The following is a 24,783-nucleotide window of genomic DNA, read 5'->3' as shown; positions in this document are numbered from 1 at the left end:
ACGCAGGGGTCGAGCCCCTCCAAAGGGTCACCACATAAACCTGAGGGGTCGTGAGATGATTAATGGGAGAGGGAAGAAGAACAGACGAAGGTGTGCTGCACAAATTTGTATTCACGTGTTGACTTTTCTCTAATCTTGCTCTCATTTTTGTGTGAAATATTAGATAATTTGACCTCTTTGGGCCTCAAACGGTTATTTAACTTCTGTTACTGCTGTGCAATATCCACCGACTCATAATCACCTTAATAAGCTACACTTAACTCGGCAGCACTCATTATTGCACTATTACTTATTACTTATGTTATTACACTGTATTATACCGTACATCCTTATCAACCTGTAAATCCACTTTGGTACTTCAGAATCAGAATCAGAAATACTTTATTGATCCCCGAGGGGAAACTCTTTCGTTCCAGCAGCTCGCTGTCACGTCACTGCACACAGGAAGAGAAGCACTGAGCAAAAAATATAATACACTATAATGTAGGTATTTAATTTATCTGACCTGTATTACAGTGTATTATATTTTTTGCTCAGTGCTTCTCTTCCTGTGCGCGCTGACGTGACAGCGAGCTGCTGGAACGAAAGAGTTTCCCCTCGGGGATCAATAAAGTATTTCTGATTCTGATTCTGATTCAGATTAAATGAAACCATGTGAGGAGCTTAGAGGGGAAATGTTGGAACTGCCAACAACTCAAGACATCTGAAACATGACAACGGACCCCAGTCCACTCTGCTTTTTTGTAAACGGTCACAAGCCAAAACATTTGGGAAGCACTGGATTCGTCCATTTTTATGAGAATGGCTTTTCTAAGATCATCATATGTTTTTTATGTAAAATCTTAAAAAGCAAAAACTAACTTGTAACTACCGCTGCGATATGAACGTCTACATAAAAAGTACAATATTATCCGCTGAAATATAATAGTGTAGAATTATAAAGTAGCATAAAATGAAAATACTCAATTAAAGTAACATGTACCTCAACACAGTACATAAGTGCAGTACTCAGTTACTTTGCACCACTGGGAATACGTGGTCACATTTTAAAGTATCTTTCTAAAAACAAACCAAAAAAATGTACATTTTACCACTGAAACATGGACTCAGCTACTTAGAAGAACAGTTTGTACATTTCCTCAAAATATTAACACACATAAACTATCTTTTCCTGATTGTTGAACATCCTGTGCTGTTTCTTTGAATGTGGAACGAGATTAGACAAAGCAAAGATATCTAATGACGTTTAAAAAAAAAAAAGAAAAAAGACACGCAATAATATCAGGAAGCTGCTCGATTACAGCTCTTCTTTAGTCCTGGAGTGTCTCTCAAGTTCCTGTATCCCATCTGATTAATGTCACCGAGCTTTCACAAAACTCTGTTGTGTCAGTGACACAACTAAATAAATATTAAGGGGCCATTTTAGTCTGAGACTATGTTCAATCCATGATCAGGAATCTGACCCAAAGTGGCAAGTTATGGAGGACTGAGGGACCAAGAATAGAAAAACGAGTCCCATCGGGAGTCATATTAAAACGCTTGCTTGTAAAGTGCTTCCTCAGTGCTTCTCTAACACCGATTTGTTTCCACAGTCGTTCCACGTTTTAGAAGAAAGCTTTTCAAACGTTCTTACAGCGACTCCGACACCGCGGGATGATAACACGAAAGAACTTTATTACGAACTTTATTTGTGACACGTTTACTGAATACATTTGACAGGTTTTTATTATGTTATATCAAATAATACTAGACTTGTTACTTCAGCAGTAAGTCTACATGACACACTCAGCAGAAAGTATGCAGAGGTGTAAAAAGCCTCTTTAAAAGTGGAGAAAAACACAGAAAGCATGAGGACGTTTGGTCAATAAGCTGGAAACGTACTTCTCCACCTCCATAAGCACATTCCTACTTCTCCCATATATTCTTACTTGTCTTAATAAAATATCTTTATTTTACATATACAATTGTAATAAAAGTGGTAAAAATCCTTAAACAATCGCTGAGACATTGTCAGACATGCAAAAAAAGCTGCGTCCATAAAAGAAGAATGAATATTTGCTGCATAATGTAAACTGAGATACCAGCATCTGGATGGATTTTTACAGATACATCTGTATGCATAGAAACCTGAGCTGAGAGGAATAAAAACATCTGATTCAAACATACCAAGAAAAAAAAAAAAAACATCCCCACTAAAAGAAAAGTTTTAATATGAATCAGCCATTTATCATAAACCGGCTGGAAAAATGAGCCCAGCATCAAATGCTGCTGAACAAACTGTCAGTTTATCAGCTGATTACTGTGACAGTATTACTTTCCATATTCGAAGACAAATCAGCTCAACTACATCAAGATGCTGTAAGAAATCTTGTGAATTTAACAAAGTTAAACAACAATTACTTTGTGAGCACAGAAAAAACTACAGCTCCCATGAAAAAAACTACACTCGCGGCAGCAGGGGTGCTTTCGCCATCTTAACTTGGTTTCGTCCATATCTATAAAACTCACCAACGCTCTCTTCTAAAGTCATTTTTCAGCTTTCTGGTTTTAATCTCTGCTGTCTAAAACTTTTACACCATTCAGTCATCTCTGCCCTGCTGGTAGTTCATGTCTGAGATAACCCCTGATAACCCCTCAACGTCTAGGGCTTATGGGAAATGGAGTCCATTAAAGGCCACTAAAAAACAAATATTGAATAAACGACGATATTAGATTGTTTTTCAAAAAACACGGCCGTCCGTATCTGAACACATGGAGGGAACAACACGACGTACTGTTGAGACAGGCTCTGTTCCAAACCTGTATCTTTTACTTATTAACTTAGTTTTCTTACTTCTGGAACAAAACACATAAATTCTAGTTTCACTTCGGCTCTCTACTGTACGTTTAGCACTTTTCTTGTGAGTTTGATTTTGAAACAAACTAGCACACATTTTAGTTTCCTGACTTGGAAATAATTGATGCTAGACTGTCCAACAAGCCACAAAAGTATCGTCTGATCCTTGAGCCGTTCTGGTACCAAATTTCAGGCAGATCTCTTTATTGCTTTTCGCAATATATTGCTAACAGCCGTTACACCTAGTTTAAAAAAATATATTGCACATTCATAATTCTATATTTTTTTTATCTTATAGTTAGGTAATAATGATCTAGCAGAGAGCAGGGAATCCAGACCAGCAACACTAGATCCAAAGAAAATCTAGATCGTGTCGAGTCTGAGTCCCATTCGCAACCAAAACAGACAAGAGATTTATCTGATTTGCACGTCATCAGTCGTGTAGGGAACAAAATGTTACCTTTTCCAAGAAAACTGTTTAAAACTAAAAGGGAAGGGGCAGAAAAGACAGATGTTAAAATAACAACAGAGGGGAAATAATAAAGAGAATTTATTACTGACTGATCGACATACTGATGTTCAAGCTTTCGCTGTTTGAAGAAATGAAACCAAATGTTTTTTTATGTTTGGAAAGGCGGGAGAAAGTAAGGTTAACACTGAGTAGTGGGTCAGTGGTTCAGTCTGTTATCATTTGGCAACAAATACTTGACGACAAATATTTGATCTACTGAGTGAGATGTAAAAGCATTTAGCATTAAATGCCAAGAAGTAAGCAGCGGCCGCTAAGCACACCACATGTGCAGACAGCAAACATTTTCACAATAAAGAGGTAGTAGTGGATGTTAGTACGCACACACACACACACAGTTGTTTTACTTGATTATGCCGGAAAACACTGAGCCTGACAGACATCGTGGGTAAAATTTTTGATGCAATAAAATAAAAGTAATAATTCATATTCTAATCCTGCTCTAACTCTAATTGATTTACCTACTTTGTAACCTCCAGTTAAGGTTGAAATCTATCACAATATATGTCATTTTAAATCACAAAACTGATATATATACTGTAATATAGCAAATATTCTGGAAAATCAATCAAGAAACTGTCTAGAGATAAACTAACTGGCTAATCCAGTTAACTACATACTTAATCACAATTATGCAACATTACCCTCAATCAGTCCTGCTCGTTGATTTCCATTTTACATGGACTAATACAACCAGAGATATTACAGCAATGGCTGCCTTTAGCATAAACAATATTAAAAAATCTCTGACGGTTGACAAATTTCTCTTGTCTCACGGTATCCACATATTGCCCACCCAACCTCAAATTAACAACTGGTGCGCACAAATTTACAGAAGAACAAAACTAAGAGTCTGCAGCCATGCTAGCAGCTCTGTGAGGCTGTACCTAGCCACTGCTGTGCATTGAGCTAAATGCTAATGTCAGCATGCTAACGTGCTAACAATGACAATGCTAGGATGTTGATGTTTAGCAGGTATAATGTTTCACCATCTTAGTTTAACATGTTAGCATGCTAACATTCGCAAATTAACACTAAACACAAAGTTCGGCTGAGGCTGACGGGAACGTCATTAGTTTTGCAGGTATTTGGTCATAAACCAAAGTATTAGGCATGATGAAATTCTGACCTGACGGTGCTAAATGCAAAGTCAGAGGATCACTAAAGTTATTACAATTCATCCTCTGGGGAACATGAATGTCTGAACCAAATCTCACGACAATCCAATCCAATAGTTGTCGAGATAATTTAATAACCAAAATTGTCAACCTCATGGTGGTACTAGAGGAAAAGAGAGGATCTCCAAAGTCATTAGGATACAGCATCTGGGAACCATGAATATCTGTAAAAAAAAATGTCATAGCAATACATCCTTGTTAGTTATATCAGTCTGAACCAAAATGGTGGACCGACTGACGAACATTGCCATCCTTAGTGCAATGTCGCCAGCATGGCTAATAACAATGTTATTCTGTAAAAAGGTTGTTAGCACAACGTTTGTGTTTAATGGGCATATTGAATCTCAATATCCAAATACAGTATTATGAACCAAGTGGCCCACTGAGATCCTGACAAACTGTCACTACTACAGCAGGCTAGTTTCTACTGTTGGATAATTTTACACTGTATAAAAATCTGACCTGTGACGCCTGCAGGCTCGTAGGATTATGAAGGACTGATGTAGTAACACTAGTTCAATGTTGATATTTGACAGTAGACTAACTAACTTAATATCACTACAATAGATTTTTGGTGAATACGTGTAGGTACATTAAATGGTTGATTCAGCTTTGTGCCGTTTGTGTGAATCTACACAAATCCCACCTATATGACCCATACTACACACGAACATGTATCGTCAGGAGCATGGGATTAAATATGTTAACAATATGTCTGAATGTTACTTATAAAATAGTACACGCAGAGGGATATTTGGCAGCAAAGACTTTGTTCTCCATTCCATAGACAAAGAAGCTGTAGTCTTTTCCATTGTAAGTGTAATAGGCGTGAGTCAGGGGCACCAGCTCGATGGTCTGACGCTGCAGAGAGAAATAAAAAGCGACACATTAGCATCATTCAGTCAAACGAAACATTCAGCATTCTTAAAATAAATAACAGTGCTCGTCTAAATGTACTGCCTTTCTGTCCAAACAGATTTTAATCAACGTCTGAGCTTTTAAATTTGTATTAATTACCACTCACAATGTCTGCTTGTCTCAGCTTAAATGTTATGAGGTTTCTGTTGCCGTGGGAACCCTGAGATGGGATAACGTCCAGTAATGGACGGATTATGAGAAAATGGGCCCCTGGGCACAGACGCGTATAAGGCCCCCCCCAACCCCTCCTACATAGCAGCAAGACATCCAGACTGGGGGAGACCACAAAAGATACAAAACGGCTACTAATGACACGGCCGCATTGTTTGTAGTCGTTTTGTGTCTGTGGTCGTTTTGCATCTGTTTGTAGTCTTCGTGCATCTTTGTTGTTGTTTTGAGTCTCTTTGTGGTCTTTTTGCTTCTCTTTGTGGTCATTTAGCATCTCTTTTAGTGACATTTGGCGGGTAAAGCCCAGGGCCTGTGCCCCGTAGGCCTCTACGCGTCCTGGTAGGACTACAAAAAGACTTATTCACTGGACTATTTCAACACAATAAAGGGACAGTGGCATTCAGTATGCATGGTATAAACCTACATCTCTATATCACCCAGTTACTTTACACAACAATTGTTTATTCTTTGAATGAACAAGTTTGTGTGTGTTTGTTTGTACCTGTTGCAGGATGCGGCTGGTGGAACCGAAGCGATTAAGGTGTTCGTTAATCATTTTTGTAGAAACGTCGCAGATCTCGTGATCGGGGAAACCCTGGATAGGGTACACCTGGCAGGACACAGAGGGAAAAACACTGAAACACTGAAGAGTCTACAGCCATGCTAAAAGAGACATCTGTAAATTAGTGCGCATGCGCCAGCCCGTATGCTGCCTGTTGCTGTAGCTTTAAAGAGTTTCCCTACGGGGATCAATAAAGTATTTCTGATTCTGATTCTGAAAACTGTTGACAGGACACCTTTATCTGCAAACACGGTCAATTATGACTATTTCTATTATGAATTTTGACCCATGGAGGTTTTATATTTGTAAAAGCCAAGAAAGGCATCATCACAATGTAAAGTCTATGGGCTGAGTGGGAACAAGCGGGCGGGGCCAGCGGGAGAAACACTACTGCACATATTTAGAGGGCCGCATACCCTGGAAATAAACCCGGAAACTAGAAAACCTTTTTTTGGCGTAAGCGCCAGGCGAGCAATTCTCACTGAAGAGGCGCAATCTTGGGGTCCGGTATCCAGTTCTAATGATACATCAATGGGCTGTACTTAGGCAATTTGGTGCTTTGAGCTAAATGCTACCAACACTTGTTAGCAAACAGCTGCTTATTTCCACCTCCAGCAGCTACAGAGCGACATGACGCTTCATCAGGAGGCGTGTCTGCGTCTCCTGATGGACGTCAGTCCGGTCTTCTCTCTGTCCGCTCTGTGTTTGGTCTCCAGCAGCTGCTGAGGGAAACATCTGGCTCTTTAGCTGCTAGATGCTCCGCTATGTTCACCAGCTGCTCTCTGACTGCGTCTGTCTGCTGTTTGCCGCTGAGCAGCTCGTGTACAGTGAGTTTTCATAGCTTTTTCTCTGGAAACGACGCTCTGAGAGCTGAAAGGGAACCAGAACAGTAAAGTTGCAGCCGGACAGATAAACGACGAGCTGAAACTCACTAAAAAGCCCCGTAAAGCCGAGGGGAGCTGCAGATTCAGCTGATTCATGCTTGATGCTCTGTAGGTTCATCACTACGAGCGACCCCTGTCATTTGATACACTGTTATTATAAAAACATCGATTATAGCTGCTTTAATATTAATTACGATGATCAATCAAGGCCCCTGTGGGCATATACCGCTTCGGAGGGTGGGGCAAATAAATTAAATGAATCGATAAAAAAAACAATGCAGTTTTCTTCTTATATACTCCTCGTGATGAAAACTGTTCATCCGGCTGCTGTCGTTTCAAAAAAACAGGATTTAAGATGCTGACAGGACAGCTGGTCCTGAGGACTGGGACTGCAGTCGCAGTGGATGGACTGGACGGATGCTTCAGTAGCATCTGACGTAAATTCCTAATTAAAATAAAAGAAGTGTTTTGTTTTTACCAGAACACTCTCATCGATGAAGAAAGGATCTCCTGTCACCTTCTCGAACTTCTTGTCAGGGAAGTCAGGCTGGCGGTCTGGAATGAAATCAGCTACGTCGTTCTTCCTGCACACACACACACACACACACACACACACACACACACAGACAAATAAATATGTGCAGAAGAAGGAATTTGGATTTTGAGTTGGAACGAGTGTGTGTGTGTATGTGTGTGTTTAGCTTTGACGTACCATGTGACAGTGAGCTGGATGAAATGCAGCAGGTTTTGGCTGCCGTGACAAACTGAGCAGGTCTTGTAGCCGTGGCCGTGACAGGAGGTACACCTGGGGGAGGGAGGCGGAGATATTCTACAGCCGGTTCTCGCATCAACGTCATAGTAAAACATGAAAAGAAAGTGAAAGAATATGTGCAAAATAAATTAAGAAACAAGCAGAGCTGTCATGGCTAAGACAGGAAGAAGTCTGACACTGAAATGGCGAGGTGGAAAGTACAGCAAGAAGAAAGTGTAGAAACATAAGGAGTGCAGGTGCCGTCATATGGCCGACAGTCACCAGATTTCACGCGACATGTTACACAGCTCCTCTCTCCTCGCCATCAACATCAACACATCATATGAGGGAATATGTGTTAGAAGAATGGTGTCCATCCCGGCTGGTAGAGCTCCAGAGACGTGGGGTGCTTTCCATTTGGCTGACGTGGCTCTGAATACAATGTAAAGCCTAATTAGTTTGTGAAAGACCACAGGTGCAGTAAGGGCCAATCAACATAAAAAATGTTTTTAGAAGCGATTTTTGACGTCCGTCACTCGCCCATCTCACGGAACGGATCCCCTTCCATTTTATCACATGACTCTGAGACAAGCGTGCGAGGCGTGAGTCCATCTTGGACCCCTGGCGTTTTTTTATGATCCCAGTAAAAAAAAAAAAAAAGATTCCTCCGGTGCGCTCAGCAAAGCGTAATCTCCACAGACAGCCGTTCAAATCTCTGCTGTTTATGTGTTGTGAACTTAACGGTTTCTGTAATGACTGATCGAGGCTCCCGGTGTCGCTTTGAGCTTGGCGGTTTCACTGTGGGCAGATCCCCCCCCCTACCCACTACAATAATAAAATCAACAAATCGATAAATAAAAACAATGCTGTTTTCTTCATGTATTTGCAGCCTACTCGAAAACTATTTTTGTCTAGTAAATTTCTGCTGTCAGCCAGCCTGGTGAGGACAGTTTGGACGGCTGCTGTCCTCTCAGTCTGTCTGTGCTACAGACGCACAGACAGACAGACAGACAGACAACAGACAGACAACAGACAGACAGACAGACAGACAGACAGACAGACAGACAACAACAGACAGACAGACAGACAGACAACAGACAGACAGACAGACGACTGACAGACAGACAGACAGACAGACAGACAGACAGACAGATAGACAGACAGAAAGACGACTGACAGACAGGCAGACAGATAGACGACAGACAGACAGGCAGACAGACAGACAGACAGAAAGACGACTGACAGACAGAAAGACGGCTGACAGACAGACAGACAGATAGACAGACAGACAGACAGAAAGACGGCTGACAGACAGACAGACAGATAGACGACAGACAGACAGGCAGACAGGCAGACAGACAGATAGACAGACAGACAGATAGAAAGACGGCTGATAGACAGACAGACAGACAGACAGACTGACAGACAGACAGATAGAAAGACGGCTGATAGACAGAAAGACAGACAGACAGACTGACAGACAGACTGACTGACTGACAGACGGCTGACAGACAGACTGACTGACTGACTGACTGACTGACTGACTGACAGACGGCTGACAGACAGACAGACAGACAGACAGACAGATAGAAAGACGGCTGATAGACAGAAAGACAGACAGACAGCTGGTTCTGATGACAGAGGCGGCTGAGCGGAGGTCATTTTAATGTTAAGTCTGACGCCCTTTTCAGGCTCAGGATGATATCATAGGACAGAGCTGTATATTTATCCTGATTCAGATTCTACACATATGTAATATTTTTTATTTTATGAATAAACATGAGGTTAGAGCAACTGTTTGTGTAGCCATTCCTGTTTCCACGTGTAGTTTGCCCAATCTACAGTATTACAAATCATGCAACATTATTAATATTACAGTCAAGCTGTTTCCATAGAAAGCTAGTACTTTCTCCTGTGTGCACTGACGTAAAGGCGAGCTGCTGTAACAAACAGTTTCCCTCCGGGGATCAATAAAGTATTTCTGATTCTGATTCTGATAACAGCCTGCTCTGTTTACACTCCCATCGGATCAGCTGACCAATCATAAACAGATTCCAATTAAAGGGATGCTGCCGTCCGGTAAAAAAACTTCCACAAAGAACAGTCCCGTGGATCCTTGACGATGGCTGACCTCGATCAATTTCCGGGTCACGGGCTGGAGAATGGAGAAGCAAGGAAGGGAGGAAGCGTAATTAGCAGAATGGAAAGCAGCCCTGGAGAATCATCAAGAATAACAAAGGAGCACTGAAGCTGTTCTGCGGGCTCATGGGCGAACGACACCTTACTAAGACTCTTCGCGTTAGTTTTTCCTTTCATTCGTCATTCATTGGTATGTGGTCAGTGAGTGGTGAGAACACGAATTTAAAAGCTTGCTCTGAACTCCAAAAAGACTAAATGTGCGCATTTTACAAGAGCACGGAGCTTTGATGTTGCTACTGCGATCTGCATTATGAGTATTTAGGAATTTGGTTAGACAGCATATTGTCCAACAAAACTAAAAATTCAAATTATACCAGAACTGCGCTCGTTTGTCCTTTCAAAACAGGAAAAACAGTTTACAATCCACTATAAAATCTACACTTGATTAACCGTTAGTCCACCCACGTCACCAGCAACGAATGGTCACATGTTCACAGCAGTGTGTTGTCTATCAAGTGTAAATCAAATCAAGCACTCTACTCTACTAGCTCTTATCTCACGGCCCAAACTGTGTGGGTCTCCTCTCCCGCTTACAAGAAGTGCAACGTGTCTTACCGGAGGTGATTCCCAGGCCGCCTTTTTTACCCTTTGCAATTACAGCTTGAACAACGCATCTGCAAGACGGAAAAGGAAATTCAGACAGAGAGACAGAAAAGAAAGCAGGCAGGCTCCCACCTTTTGCGACCTCGGCCATGACAGGAGGTGCAGCGCTTGTTCCTGGAACGACCATGACCGTGGCAGAATGTACAACGCTTCTGCAAAATGAGATGAGGGTTTGAGTTATGTCTCCACCAGGAAACTGCCTTAACATTGGAATCATTTTCACATTGTTATAAGGCCATGCTATTTTTTTTTTTTGCAGCAAGCATAGTATGCTATTATTTGCTAACGCTGCAGTAAGTGTCGGGAACGATACACTGAGGGTCTGGTTTTCCTGTTACCTCCTGTTGGGAGGATCACGCCTGCAAGAACTATATTGTTTTTTGAAATTTGGTGCCAACTACATTGTAAAATGATCTACTGCAGATAAAATATCATATAACACAAATTTAGGACACATATTTTACTGTAGAACCATGGGCATTTCTCAAAGCATTGACAATGAGGTGTAGTGCTGAAACGATGAATCGATTAGTCGTTCAACAGAAAAATAATGCGAAACTATTTTGATAATTACTAGTTTAAGTCATTTTTCACCTATTTCTAGCTTCTCAGTTGTAAGATTTCTGAAAATCGGTTTCTGTGTCAAACAAATGTAGTGAGTAATGTAGTATATTCAAGTCCCTCATTGCCAGATGGAGCTGTCAAAAGGGGCAAAGAAACATACAAGAAAAACACACACCAAATTTAAAATCTGCACCCGTGAGAAATTCTATCCTGACAAATTCGTGGGTTAACCGTGAACTTGCATGAACTTTTCTCTTCCTTCTGCTCTTGCTGCCAACTATGTAGCAAATCCTTTAAAAACAATCTTAAAACAAAACATCTCACCTGGCCTCTGCCATGGCAGTTATTACAGCGAGTTCTTCCGCAGCCGTTGCACTTGTGACACAGCTGAAACACACACACACACACACACACACACACACACACACACATTGCATGTTACTTTGATACAAAGAACGCAAAAAAAGTAGGCAACAACAGTAGCAAAAGTAATAAAAAAGGAGCTGTACCTTCACAAAGGATGAGTGTGGGACGCGGACCTTCTCCACCATGTCGGTGTATCTCTGAGGCAACGACACAGGTATGTCCCACGGCGGAGGGCTCACACCATACTGAGGACCATCGACCACCTGTCCTGTTTAAAGAAAAAAAACAGGACAGCATAATTAACAGAGAGTGGTACTTTTAACTGGGGTTAATCTAACTGACCAGTGTACGAGTCCCGTCTGATATGACTGACTTCTCTTCCCGTGTGTATAAGTAAACAAGTCAGTCACAAAAAAAAAGATTTGCAATCTCGAAACTCGGGCATAAAAGTCACCTCCAAGTGCTTTAAGGTCTAATTTTTTGCCGTGCTAGCGGCATGTCTCTAGAGATGGCAATGTTGGTCGGTCAGTCCACTGCTTTGGTGCAGACATTCATGGTTCCCCACATGATGTATCCGTCACCTTGGTGATCCTCTGATGTTTCATCTAGCGCCATCATCAGGTCAAATTTTTAAGTTGTCCAATACTTTGGTTTATGACCAAAAACCTGCAAAACTAAGCACCAATTCGCAAATGTTAGCATGCTAACATGCTAAACTAAGATGGTGAACATGGTAAACATTATATCTGCTGAACATCAGCATGTTAACATGCTGATGTTAGCATTTAGCTCAAAACACCACTGTGTCTAAGTACAGCCTCACAGAGCTGCTAGCATGACTTTAGACTCTCTTAGAGTCTTGTTTACTATTTATCAGCTAGTTAATCATTTGAGAACAGTATCTCATGTTAATAAACCAAACGAGCTGGAAAATAAAACATTATTATCTCTCTATAATGTGGCACATCCTTCTGCATTAACCATATTTTACTTGTTTCACGATAATGTAATTCTTTTGTGGCCCGTTTCCTTCGCTTTGTAACAGAAGTGGATCTAACAGGTTAAATGAATGGGCCATTTTCCTTTTTTATCCACGTTAATCGTGTCATTCGTGAAAATAGCACATTTTAGCTCAGAGGAAAGTTTTACCATTGTAGGGTTCAAACTGCCAGGCGCTGGTTCTGGTCTCAGTGTAGGTCTCCAGTCGATACTGCAGAAGGAAGACAGTCAGAAAACACTGGATGGATCTGAGCACTTGTTGCCACACAGTCAGGCCAATGGATTCCCAGTAGCAGTTAACACCCCTTGAAAATCTTGTTTTTGCTGACCTCTCTTGAAACTGAGGTGGATTCTGGGAAGCTGTGTTTTATTTCAATATATAAAAACAGTGCAGTCACTGTGTGTGGTCGGCATTTGAATGGCACCTAAACATTTAAATACATGGGGCACAACTGTAATGTGGATCAGGCAGATCATCATGTGATGGCGGGGATGGACGTGGTGCTTTATATCAAGTACAGACTGGACCTTAAAGCATTAGATTTATATTAGTTATTACAAAATATGTGAAATTATTATTATTTTTGATTAAAAGGTTGCCACTAAACTCATAATGTAACAACTTGCATAAAATGTAATACCTTATTACGTTATTTTCTCACCATTTTTATTACGTTATAGGCAGATTATTACAGTGTATTTATTATATATCAGTTTATATTAAATGTGTCTTAAATTATACACACTTATTACATTATGAGTTACTACAGTTCTCCAGGAGCTGTGAATCTTTGATTCTGACTGACGATGTTGGTACTGTAATCTGTAAAAATTCACTTCACTTCAATGCCAACAGCCTAACAGGCAGTTAACCAGCCGGGGACCGACAATGTTACCCACTGCTTAGTCCCATCTGTGATTTGAGCACTCCCTATGCTACTCTGCGACTCCTTTTGATAGTTACTCCGTACGTTATCCTGCGATTCGAATCACGACATGAAGTGCTGAGGTCACGGGACTACCCACTGCTGTGAGTTGTGACAGTCTGGTCAGTCACCATCACTACAACTGGACCAATGAAAGAGAGACAGCTAACTCTAGCATCATTATAGTTCATATTTCCTTACACAAAAAGTGAGGAGAATTCAAATTTCAGTAAAACAAACCATTTACAGACCCTTCAAACAAAGAATCACCAAAATTTTGCTAAGCACAAGTTATTCCCCCTCTGCACTCTATTAGGTACTAGAATTTGTTCACGCACGTAATGTTGGTCCAGATATAGATATTAGAAAGATGACATATTCATCCATCCGCTTGTGTTGAGAAATGCTCCTACCCTGTACACAGTGATGGGTTTGAGTTCTTTGAAGGTGAGGTTCCTGGCAGGTTTGGAGCTGTACCTCCATTTTGATTCCACAAACTTGAGCAGGGCGTCTCTGGCCACGTCCTCGGATACCGTGGGGACCCTGGAGGAGCAAACACACAAACACACGTTGTTATAAATAAAAGGTTATATAAAGATATATAAAGAAAAGGTTTCAGTCGTAGTCATCTGGACACGTTCGGCGTAAGGTGAAACTAGCTATTAACAGACACTCAGGCAGATTCCTTCCTGAGGGCGGGGCTTATGTAACACAGAGTAGCTTAAATTTCCAATTCCCATTTCTTCACAATTGAGAATGACTTCCGGATGGGAGCCGAAACGTCTTGATTCTGAAAACAGTGTCCAGATGACTACGACTGAAACCTTTTCTATGATAGAACACTCCTGGACGAATGAGGGACTACACCGTCTTGTTATAAATAAGCTGAATTATTGATGTGTTGTGTTACCTGACATTGGGCACCAAAGTGTTCCTGTTGAGTTCAGGCTGGGGGTTATAGGCAGGGGGAGGTGGATACAACGGGTTATCATCCTCTGGACGTACACATTAACACAAACGCAAAAACACAGGAGATCAAGGTTGGGAGATGTTAAAGAAAAACAAAAGAGAACAGAAGAGAACAAAAGACTCACCTCCTCCTTTGTGGCCCTGGTATCCATGTACGTCATCCAGCCAGCCAGGAGGGGGAGCTGAAGGTCCCTCCTCTGGTATGTTTGGATCAAATGCACCTGAACACATGAGTTAAAGAGGAGATTGTTTCTGCGTCTCACTGAATCAAAACACACCTCAGGATAATAGATGAAGTACTGACATTTCTCTCTTGCTGCAGTTTTCTATTCTTTCCATCACCAGGTGTGCTTCCATCCACCTGTTTTTATGCGCATTTTCAAATTGCACATAAAAAAACTCTTCACTCTACATCAGATCTGTGTGGAGCGATGGGGAGGCTGTAACCTTCCTCACATTAACACATGAAACTAACAGAAACGTCATATTTCCATCATGTTTTCCACGTTTCCATTCCGCATTTTTTTGTTTCTTTGAGGTTCGACAGGAGCTCTTTTGATTACGTCGTCACGTTGTGTCCTCTTCTTCTGCGATGGTTTAATCGCACCAGCTGCACCAGCTGTTTATCTTGATGCGCCCAATATTCACATAACAGTAGTGGATGGAAACACTTATGAATTCACGCTTTCTTTTGACGATTTTCTGTCAAAATTCGGTTAAAATATGCGTTAAAATTTGGATGGAAACTTGACCACAAATTAAAGATGCTTGCATGGACAATCAATCCTTTCTCCTCCTTCCTCGGACCTTCTTCCTGTATCTGTCCCTTCAATGTTAAGCTTAAACAGAGCAGTTTCAAATCTTTGCTTAAAGCTTTGTTTTTGTTATTTCCTTAAATATGTTTTGATGTCATAAAAAGTCACGTGCTAACAATAAAAATCATTCTTCTCTGCAACATGCTGAAGAGGGGTGGACAGTGTTTCTCAGTGTGACGGCAGGAAGGGAGGATGCATTCTTTAGGAGAAGCTGTCAGGAAACAGGTTATAGCCCAGAGTAACAGACGAGACACAACAGGTCCCACTAACATTACTACACTTTAACATTACAGTCTAAGTGGGCGTTCAGCCTGAAATCAGCCCTACGTTAAACCAATGCAAGGGGCTGCGTTTGGTTGGGGCCGTGTTGTTTCAGGTACCAGAGAGACATAACACAGAATCCAGGAACAGATTCTTGAATTTTAAGGCTTTTCAGACGCCAAAATGCAGCACAGAGGTTCATAATACTGACATATTACAGAATTTTACTACTCTGGAAAGTTACCACGGCGGCAATTATTTTATCCTTCGTCGCAACAATCATGAGGTAAACAGTCAACAAATATGGTGTTCGCGTTATAAAGTAATCCACCAGGAACGTGTGCTTGCACGTGTATGATGGACCAAAAAGGATGACGCGCGCAGTCCTTGCCCTGGTTGCGCAGGGTTTTTGATCATGGAGACACCGGGGGAGGTCTGGCAGGAACGGATGGTCCCGAGGAAGTTCTCAATGAAGAGAGAAGTTTTAATCAATTTTTCATGGGACTGAGTGAAGTGTTTAATGCGTCTGTCTCCAAAGCGCCTGTTGATTTATCCCAGAAGTATAAACTCTGTGGAGTAATTCATTATCAAGTTTATCCAGTGGATCTGCCGTGCGTAGCTGTGGCTTGACGGTGCGCGACATCACTGCAATTAGAGACAGCAGATGAAGCAGATACCTGCTGCCTTCAGATGGCTGGAAACAGAGGCACCAGAGTAAAGGAAAGCCCTTCAGTTTAGGTCATGGATTACAGAGCTGGTAAGAATCACTCATTAATTTTATTTTGTCTTGCTGGCATAATCACGTCATCATGTCAGCTGGTTGAAGAATAATGAATGATTGAATGTAAAATAAAAAGTGGAACAACCCTGCTTCTCCTCCCACTGCCCGCACAGCGAGTCACCAAGATACCAAACCGGCACAGTCGAGGAAATAACCTCAGTGTGCCTCAGGAAAACACCAGACAACGCGAAAACAGAGTCCTTTCTCTCAGCAGCTTTGAGAGGCGTTTGTATGGTAGATAAATCACAGAAAACTACATTCATCTTCAGCTTATCCACACTCTGACAGTGCCACAGTAGACCCCACCCCTCCCATTGTCCATGCAGGTTAGGACAAACTGCATTAACTACACTGCGACTTCTGTAAACAGAGCAAGCAGATCCCTGATGTAGCGACTTCAGTGTTTGTCTTCACTTTATAACATATTACTGCTGCATACTGGTTAAATAAAAGTACTGATAACTAACGATTAGCCAATTAAAACACTGCATCATACCTTGGGTGGCAGTTTTTTGTTATAATGTTACAAACACATAAATGACAGACACCATGTCATAAGACAGTCCGTACTGGAATTACAGGGAATTTGCTGTATGTTTTTCCAACATATTTGTAATGCAGGTGGAGTTCAGGTGGAGCCTATTCAGTAAAACTGTCAGTAGACTAAGTGGACATACACATGGTCGGACTCCTGCATTGTAAATTCTTACAATGTTGTTGTGCAAACAGCCACAACTGTTTATGTGTAACTTTCCACTGATATAATAAACAAATTCTAAATATTATCTCTTATTCACTTTCTTGCCGAGATTTAGACGAGAAGATCGATACCACTCACATGTCTGTACCCTAAGTATGAAGCGACCACCAGCAGCTGGCTAACTTAGCTTAGCATAAAGACTGGAAACGGGAAACAACTAGCCCGGCTCTGTCTAAAAGGTAACAAAATCCACCTACCAGCACCTAAAGCTCACTAATTAACACTTTATATCTTGTTTGTTTAAACCGTACAAAAACTGAAGCGTAAAAATGAGAATTTACTGTTTTACTTTTACTTTTTCTCGGCCTGGACCATTTTCCAGGCAACCAGCGGAGACTAAAAAAAGTTACGGGTAAGCATAGTTTAATAAGCGCACGTCCCAAAATGTCAAACTATTCCTTTAAATGACTTAATTTGCCCTCCTTTCAATCTGAAATCCTATCATGCATCTTGGTACTGATTACAGTAACAAGAGGGATACGTGCATCATTGTGTTTACTCGTTATCGTATTTTACTGCTGTGTAACTGTAAAATTAAACTTAGACCAGCTCTGACTTCCTGCAGCTGGGCCGCAGCATCAGCAGAATTAATCTCACAAAATACCAAAGAGTAAAATGTTTTTACAAAACAATGTAATATTACAGAAATATACACAATAGTGCCTTGATTGAGACACTTCCGAGGCACCGTGCAGCTATTTAGCATGTGCGTCATGTTTTTGCCCGACACAAATACTTTCTTAGCAACCCAACAACGGCTACTCCTCAGAGTGTTTTTCGTTAGCCGTGTTTTCTTCAAGCTCAGATAAAAATACTACACAGCCAGCGTTGTATCACACTGAACACAATAACTCCGGCTGAGGGATAAAAATACCAGCGAGAAGGTGTTTCCCCAAAAAGATCTGGGCTGAGATGGACGGAGTGTGAGAACAGCATGAGGGAAGGAGGGAGGGAGGGAGATAGAGACTCATTAAGAGAGAGAAATAGAAAAAGAAAGGGAGGGAGGGGGAGAAGGAATGTGAACAACAAAGCCGACCTTCTTACTGAGGCTTTGACTGAACAATACATCCAAAACACTCCTGTACTTCCGGTGCCCTTTACTTGCGCTGTAAACACCAAACACAAGGATCTCCTGCTACATCAACAGTCAGCTGCAGGTGCAACTATTAGTCCGTCAATCGGTTAGTCGATGAACAGAAAATCAGTTGGCAACTATTTTGATTAGCGATTAATTGCTTAAAGTCATCTTTCAAGCAAAAATCAAAGCTGATAGCAAAGCTGAATATCTTTGGGGTTTTGGACGGTTGGTCGGACAAACGTCACCTCGGGCTATAAGAAGTTATACGTAAGTTTCTATTTTCTGACATTGTGAGACCGAATGATGAATCGAACCGTTAGTTGCGAAAATAATCAGCAGATTAATCAGTAATGAAAACAACTGTTAGTTACAGTGAACTCAGATAAAAAAAGATCGGCGTCTTCATTTGTTGGACTTGACTGACACGTTTGATCGATGAGCATCAACTGTTTTTCTACTCTTTCCTGTCAAACATCTTGATAGCACCGTTGTTGTGTAGTAATGTTACTAGTGTTACTTATTTTTCTCCTGGTCAGGTCAAAAACTGCTGGATTCGGTTCGAATCATGCGCTGAGGGTTTTGTTTTTTTGGCATTTTTTCCCTGTCTTTATCGACAGGACATCTGGGGACAGAGAGGGGACGACATGCAACAAAAATTACCGGGAATGCTGCGATAGTGTGGTGTGCATATTCACCAATAAGCTACCAGGATGCCCCCATGTGTTGAGTTTACTGGAAAGGTTCAGAGTAACATGCAGACTCTCTCTTTGATCATTTCAGCAGTAAAACTCTAAAAGTTATTGACGCCAAGATTGCACCTGAAAAGGTAAAAAAAAAAAAAAAAAACTATCTCCGTGGAGAAACAGTCAGAAGAGAGAATGCAGGACAGCTGAGCGAAATAACGTCATCAACAGGAATATCAACACCTCTCCTGCCTTGTTCACCACTGTGGAGACGCTAACTAATCCCCCGACACGATTAGCCCCCGACGTACTCTCTCTCAATAAGTGTAATGAGTTTGCATCTTTTTTTAGTGAAAAACCCCCATCAGAGTGGCGATAACTTCCTCCATGTCAAACAACGGAACCAGACCACTGCTGCAACCGCACAGAAACTATTTGGCCAGATTGTCGACATTCAGTGCTATCAATACCAAAACTCTGGACGATAGTGAAGCTTTTTAATTCATCCACCTGCTGTTTTGACACCATGCCGACCAGCTTTTTCAAAAAAGATGATTTTGATTTGCTTGGAAATGGATTTGCTGAAAATTGGCAGTGGCTCACTCCTATCGGGCATTTTTCCAAAAATCACTGAAAACTGCAGTTGTTAAGCTCCTTTTAAAGAAAGGCAACCTGGATCCGTCAGTACTGAATGATTATCTCTAATCTTGAGAACAAATATTGAGAAAGCTGTTTCGATTAAACTCAGTAACTTTTTAAATGTAAATGGCCTTTTGGACGGATATCAATCTAGCTTCTGAGCTTTCACCAGATCACAGTCAGAACAAAACACGGTGAAGCTGCTTTTGCACAGATCAACTTCCTGTTGAACTCAAATACACCCCAACCCCAATCCAAATGAAAAACTCTGTTGTTTTTCATCAGAGCCAAACATATTGATTATGATAATCTCGTCATCTCTAGCCACTAAGAATGGTACAAATATTGAAAGAGTCACGGAGTACAAGTATCTTGAAAGTGGGATTGTTGAGAAGGTAGCCTACTTTTAAATACCATGTGACTAAACTGGTGAGAAAGAAAACAAATTGGTTTCTTCTATAGGAATAAAACATGTTTTCCTCTGCAGTGTACAAGGGCGCCTATTGAGGCAACTTTCCTGTCAGTCTTGGATTATGATGACATTTTAAACATGCATGCTTCAGCTGGATACTGTTTATCACTCTGCACTAAGATTCATCACTGGCAATAATTATAATACTCACTATAATAATCACTGTGAGCTGTATGCTAAGGTTGGGGAGGCCCTCTCTTATGGAGGATATTCTTGGTCATAATTCAAATTCCTGAAATATGGCATAGTGAAAACGGTTAAACAGTCCTCCTGTTTGACTTCAGGTGAGTAGCAACACTGAACTACAGTGTTAGCTGTGGTTGTTTAATCTTTCCACAGAAGACAGGTTATGTTATGTTAGTGACCCACTGCCGGTGATGCTAGCATCAAACATAAACATATTAATGGTCAGTTCAATCAAGTAGAAAACTCCTTCATACATTGGGGACAACTACACAAATAGTCTGGTTTAAGAATAACCTGTATATATATATATATATATATATATATATATATATATATATATATATACACACACACATATATATGTACAGTGGTGCGCAAAAGTGTTTACCCCCTTCCTGATTTCTTATTTTTTTTTGCATGTTTTTTCACTTAAATGTTTCAGATCATCAAACAAATTTAAATATTAGTCAAAGATAACACGAGTAAACACAAAATGCACTTTTTAAATGAAGGTTGTTATTATTAAGGGCAAACAAAATCCAAACCTACGTGGCCCTGTGTGAAATAGTGATTGCCCCCTAAACCTAATAACTGGTTGCTCCACCCTTAGCAGCAACAACTGCAATCAAGCGTTTGCCATAACTTGCAGTGAGTCTTTTACAGCGCTGTGGAGGAATTCTGGCGCACTCATCTTTGCAGAATTGTTGTAATTCAGCCACATTGGAGGGTTTTCGAGCATGAACTGCCTTTTTAAGGTCATGCCACAGCATCTCAATAGGATTCAGGTCAGGACTTTGACTAGACCACTCCAAAGTCTTCATGTAGGTCATGTAGGTTTGGATTTTGTTTTCCCTTAATAATAACAACCTTCATTTAAAAACTGCATTTTGTGTTTACTTGTGTTATCTCTGACTAATATTAAAATTTGTTAGATGATCTGAAACATTTAAGTGCGACAAACATGCAAAAAAATAAGAAATCAGGAAGGGGGCAAACACGTTTGCACACCACTGTATAGTTATATGTGTGTGCACCTGAAACACCTGAAAGTCTGGCCGCAGGGTGCAGTGAAAACCGGCGGGACACCTGTCAACAGTTTAATCTACCATTCTTTATCAGTGCTCTCGATGTGTAACCAAGCGTAAGTTAGCTAACCGTGAACAGTCAGAACAGCGTAACACCGAACTAGCCGAGACATTTTAGTGAAGATATGCGCTGTAACGTTAGTTAACGTTAATCCCTTCTGGCATATCCATGAGTAAATTAGATGTCTGTCTGCTTAAGCCGGTTAAACTACGTTAGCTCAATCAGCTGGTCTTCGCTGTTAGCCAGCGCAGACCCTTCTGACAATACTGCAGGAAGCGGATTTTGTTTCTCAGAGCACGTTGCTCCCTATGTGACTCGACACTGCCAGTTTTAATTTGTTCAACGTAAAGTTAGTCATGCGGGGCAGCAACAGCTAATATAGCTAGTCGCTAATGTTAGCCTCTTACCTGCCGCACTGTCCGCTGCTTTCTCGCCGTCCGATAGGTAATTGCGGTGGAGTTGTTAACGCTCCTGTCACTGGTGACTTTGTGTGTGACGCCACATGGACTGAAATGTTAGAACACTTTCATCAAGTTGAAGTCATTGCCTTATAATAAATAGTCCTGCTCACTGTACTCGCTCCGTTTTCTCCATTTTCATTGCAGTAGGTGCTCTTTCGCAGTCAGAGCTCCCCCTGCTGTCCGTAAGGAGCCACTGCGCCCCGGCCGTCTGGGCCACGCCTCCTCATTTACATACAGCTCGAAAAGCCGAACGTCAAATACAAAATGGCGAAAGCCTAATGGAAATTAGCAAATTTTAAATGTCAGAAAGGTCAAATGCCAAATAGAAAATGGAAAAGATCAAATTTAATTTAGGCAAAATGTAAAATGCAAAATGATAAAGTGCAAATGCAAAATAAAAAATTTTGTTTTTTTTTTAATTTAAGCTTTTAATTTAGGTTTTTCCATTTAAGCGTATCCATTTCCCGTTTTGAGTTTCATATTTGATGTTTACCTTTTCTTATTTCCACTGCTATTTACAATTTCAGTTTGAGCATTTCCATTTAAGCTTTTGCATTTTAAATTTCACTTTTTTCATTGTCACTTTACATTTTCAAATTATCGTTTTACATTTTAAATTTGCTTTTTCAAATTTCCTTTTTATTTCCTTTTTAATTTGAATTATGACCAAAAATATCCTCCATACTCTCTCTCTGTAAGGTGTGATAGACACTGGGATTTATTTATTTATTCATAAGGCTGTTACTGGTTCTTTACCCCCTTACATTACTTTGTTGCTGTCTTGTAATGTGGGCTCTTATTGATCACGCTCAAATGATCGGATGACGTTGTTTTTACTGAGCTTGGAAAGTCTGCACCTGCCACCTGGAATAACATGCAGAAAACCTCATTTCTATCCTTAGGGCAATTAAAATTTTCAATTTAATCCTATTTCACTTCCAGCTGTTCTTGTCTTAGTTGATTAATTTGCTTTAAATTTTAATTGCTTTATTTATTCTTAAGGTTTTATTATTTTACTAATTTGGCTTTTTATTATTTTTACTTTTATCACCATTTTATCGAAGTTTCTTATTTGTGTTTCTTGGTGCCTAGGATCTTTCGTTTATTTTTTACTCGACTATATTGTAAATTAATATTGTAAAATGTATTTCCGAGTAAATGTATTACTACACTCTTACATTTTATTTCATTTAATCACATTTTTTCTATCTTAATTGATTTTACTTATTTGATTTTAGTTTTTTATTGCTTATTGATTTTAAAAGTCATTTTGATGCTTTTCTTTGCCTGTGTGAAGCACTCTGACTTGCCTCTGTGTTTGAAATGTGCTGTGCTATATATATATATATATATATATATATATATATATATATATAGCTACCTTGCCTGGCCCCTTTAATCACAGGGGACCAATGTCTCCCACTCAAACATCCAAAGACTCAACACACTGTTTATGATCACAACTTATAAACCAATTATCCCTTTACTCATTCACTGATGCCTCACGAAGGTCCACGAGCGAAACGTTGTGTCTCTAATAAACTTACTGCTGAGTGTGTGCAGGAATTCAACAGCCCCCCCCCCAAAAAACAAACAAACTATTTAACCATGTAATAAATCTTAGTTATGAGTTTGACATTGGTCATATTTTTCATTGTGGGAGGCCTGAGTCTTATTCTAAGCTCCTTATCATAAAACCAGAATACAGTGTGTGTGTGTGTGTGTGTGTGTGTGTGTGTGTGTGTGTGTGTGTGTGTGTGTGATGGAGGAGGACAACTACAAACGTGTTACAACCACTGACTAACACAACTATGACATACTGACAGCCTGTAAATAAAATAAAGATGTGCTGATGGCATACAGGTGTTACTTTACAACTGGCTACAGGTTAAAAAACAAAACAAAAAAACTTTAGTAATCCTTTAACATGTCATGGAAAAATACTAGGCCACATAAAGATCACAGTAAATAACAGTGAAAAGGATAAGTGATGATGCAGCTGAATAAAGTCTTATATTAAAGTTACCTAAGGTGGACAACTGCACCTTAACACCACAGCAAACAATAAACCAGCTACCAACTCTGTACTGACAAACACACTTTAAAAAACACAATAAACACGATAAATAAAGTCACAAAAACTACGACAACATCAATGACCGACTCCCAGGTGGGAACCAGTTTAACCAGTGGCTTAAACCACAGCGCGTGGAGCCCATTCCCCGCCGCTGCAGGTGGAGGGAAGTCTTCACGAGAGGAAGTTAGAAACTTCAGCAAACACACTCACACTGTTCTGAACTTACCAGCAGTTTAATCAGCGCGAACCAGAACAAAACTGTGTATTTTCCAACCGGGTTTAACCCTCCTGACCCCCCTGAAGAAGTCCAGTTAAACCCCGCAGACCAGATTACAGGTGTAAAACTTCACACAAAAACTAGGCAGCAGATAAAGTTTGTTTTTTTTGTTTTTTTTTTGCTCATTGCTCACCAAGATCTTCGTCTTTATCGTCCATTTCTCCGCTGCTTTGAAAGGTTTGGCGTGAAGTGAATGAAGCCCCCCGTACCGTACCGATGCCAACAGCCCGCACCGTGTCAGCACGGTTCACCGGGAATTTCCGGTTCGGATTTTTAAAATAAAAGCCTAACGTGTAGGGTCACATTTTTATTTATTTATTTATTTTAATGCCTGTCTTAAAACAGTAGTCACGTGCCCGTATGAACATTTAAAACAGGTTTTGCTTGCTGAAACCATAATATATTGTTTGCCTTGAGTAAACCCCCCTCCTCCTCCTTTTGTGTAAACACTTTATTTCCCCCCTAAGTTTTACTTTGAAGGCAACATCTCTGAACTTCCTGTCCCGGCTCGTCTGCTTGTGTCTCACTTGACGCAGCTTCTGGCCGCGCCCACACTGTTTACATGCACACCCTTCAAGAAATATAAATAAATAAATAAATAAATAAATAAATAAATAAATAAATAAATAAATAAGCTTTTAGCTTGTCTTGTAAAACGCAAACCTGCACAAACTGCTGCTTCAGTTAAAACATTCAGCATTTGGTCATCAACTCAGTTTTCAGAGTTTTATATCTGGTGTGGAATAACTTACAGA

General features: G+C 40.5%; 1 protein-coding gene across 2 annotated transcripts; it reads right to left on the bottom strand.

Moving 5' to 3' along the window:
• Window positions 1-1,654: 1,654 nt before the first annotated feature.
• ssuh2.1 (ssu-2 homolog, tandem duplicate 1) lies at window positions 1,655-24,300 on the bottom strand. Of its 2 annotated transcripts, none has more exons than XM_044183173.1 (12): window positions 24,162-24,300; window positions 14,578-14,673; window positions 14,394-14,478; window positions 13,897-14,026; window positions 12,708-12,768; window positions 11,702-11,826; window positions 11,517-11,579; window positions 10,701-10,780; window positions 7,788-7,904; window positions 7,554-7,659; window positions 6,132-6,239; window positions 1,655-5,404 (listed from the first exon to the last, which is right to left on the bottom strand). In XM_044183173.1, the coding sequence occupies exons 1-12, from the start codon at window positions 24,184-24,186 to the stop codon at window positions 5,270-5,272; spliced, it is 1,131 nt and encodes a 376-aa protein (XP_044039108.1). In that variant the 5' UTR covers window positions 24,187-24,300; the 3' UTR covers window positions 1,655-5,269. The 2 variants fall into 2 exon arrangements, with proteins under 2 accessions (XP_044039108.1, XP_044039116.1); XM_044183181.1 differs by having other exon boundaries at window positions 7,788-7,880; window positions 24,162-24,299.
• Window positions 24,301-24,783: the final 483 nt, after the last annotated feature.

The sequence above is a fragment of the Siniperca chuatsi genome, linkage group LG2, assembly GCF_020085105.1.
Source record: "Siniperca chuatsi isolate FFG_IHB_CAS linkage group LG2, ASM2008510v1, whole genome shotgun sequence".
NCBI lineage: Eukaryota > Metazoa > Chordata > Actinopteri > Centrarchiformes > Sinipercidae > Siniperca > Siniperca chuatsi.
Note: the sequence above shows the minus strand (reverse complement) of the source record. Positions and strands in the feature narration are given on the sequence as shown.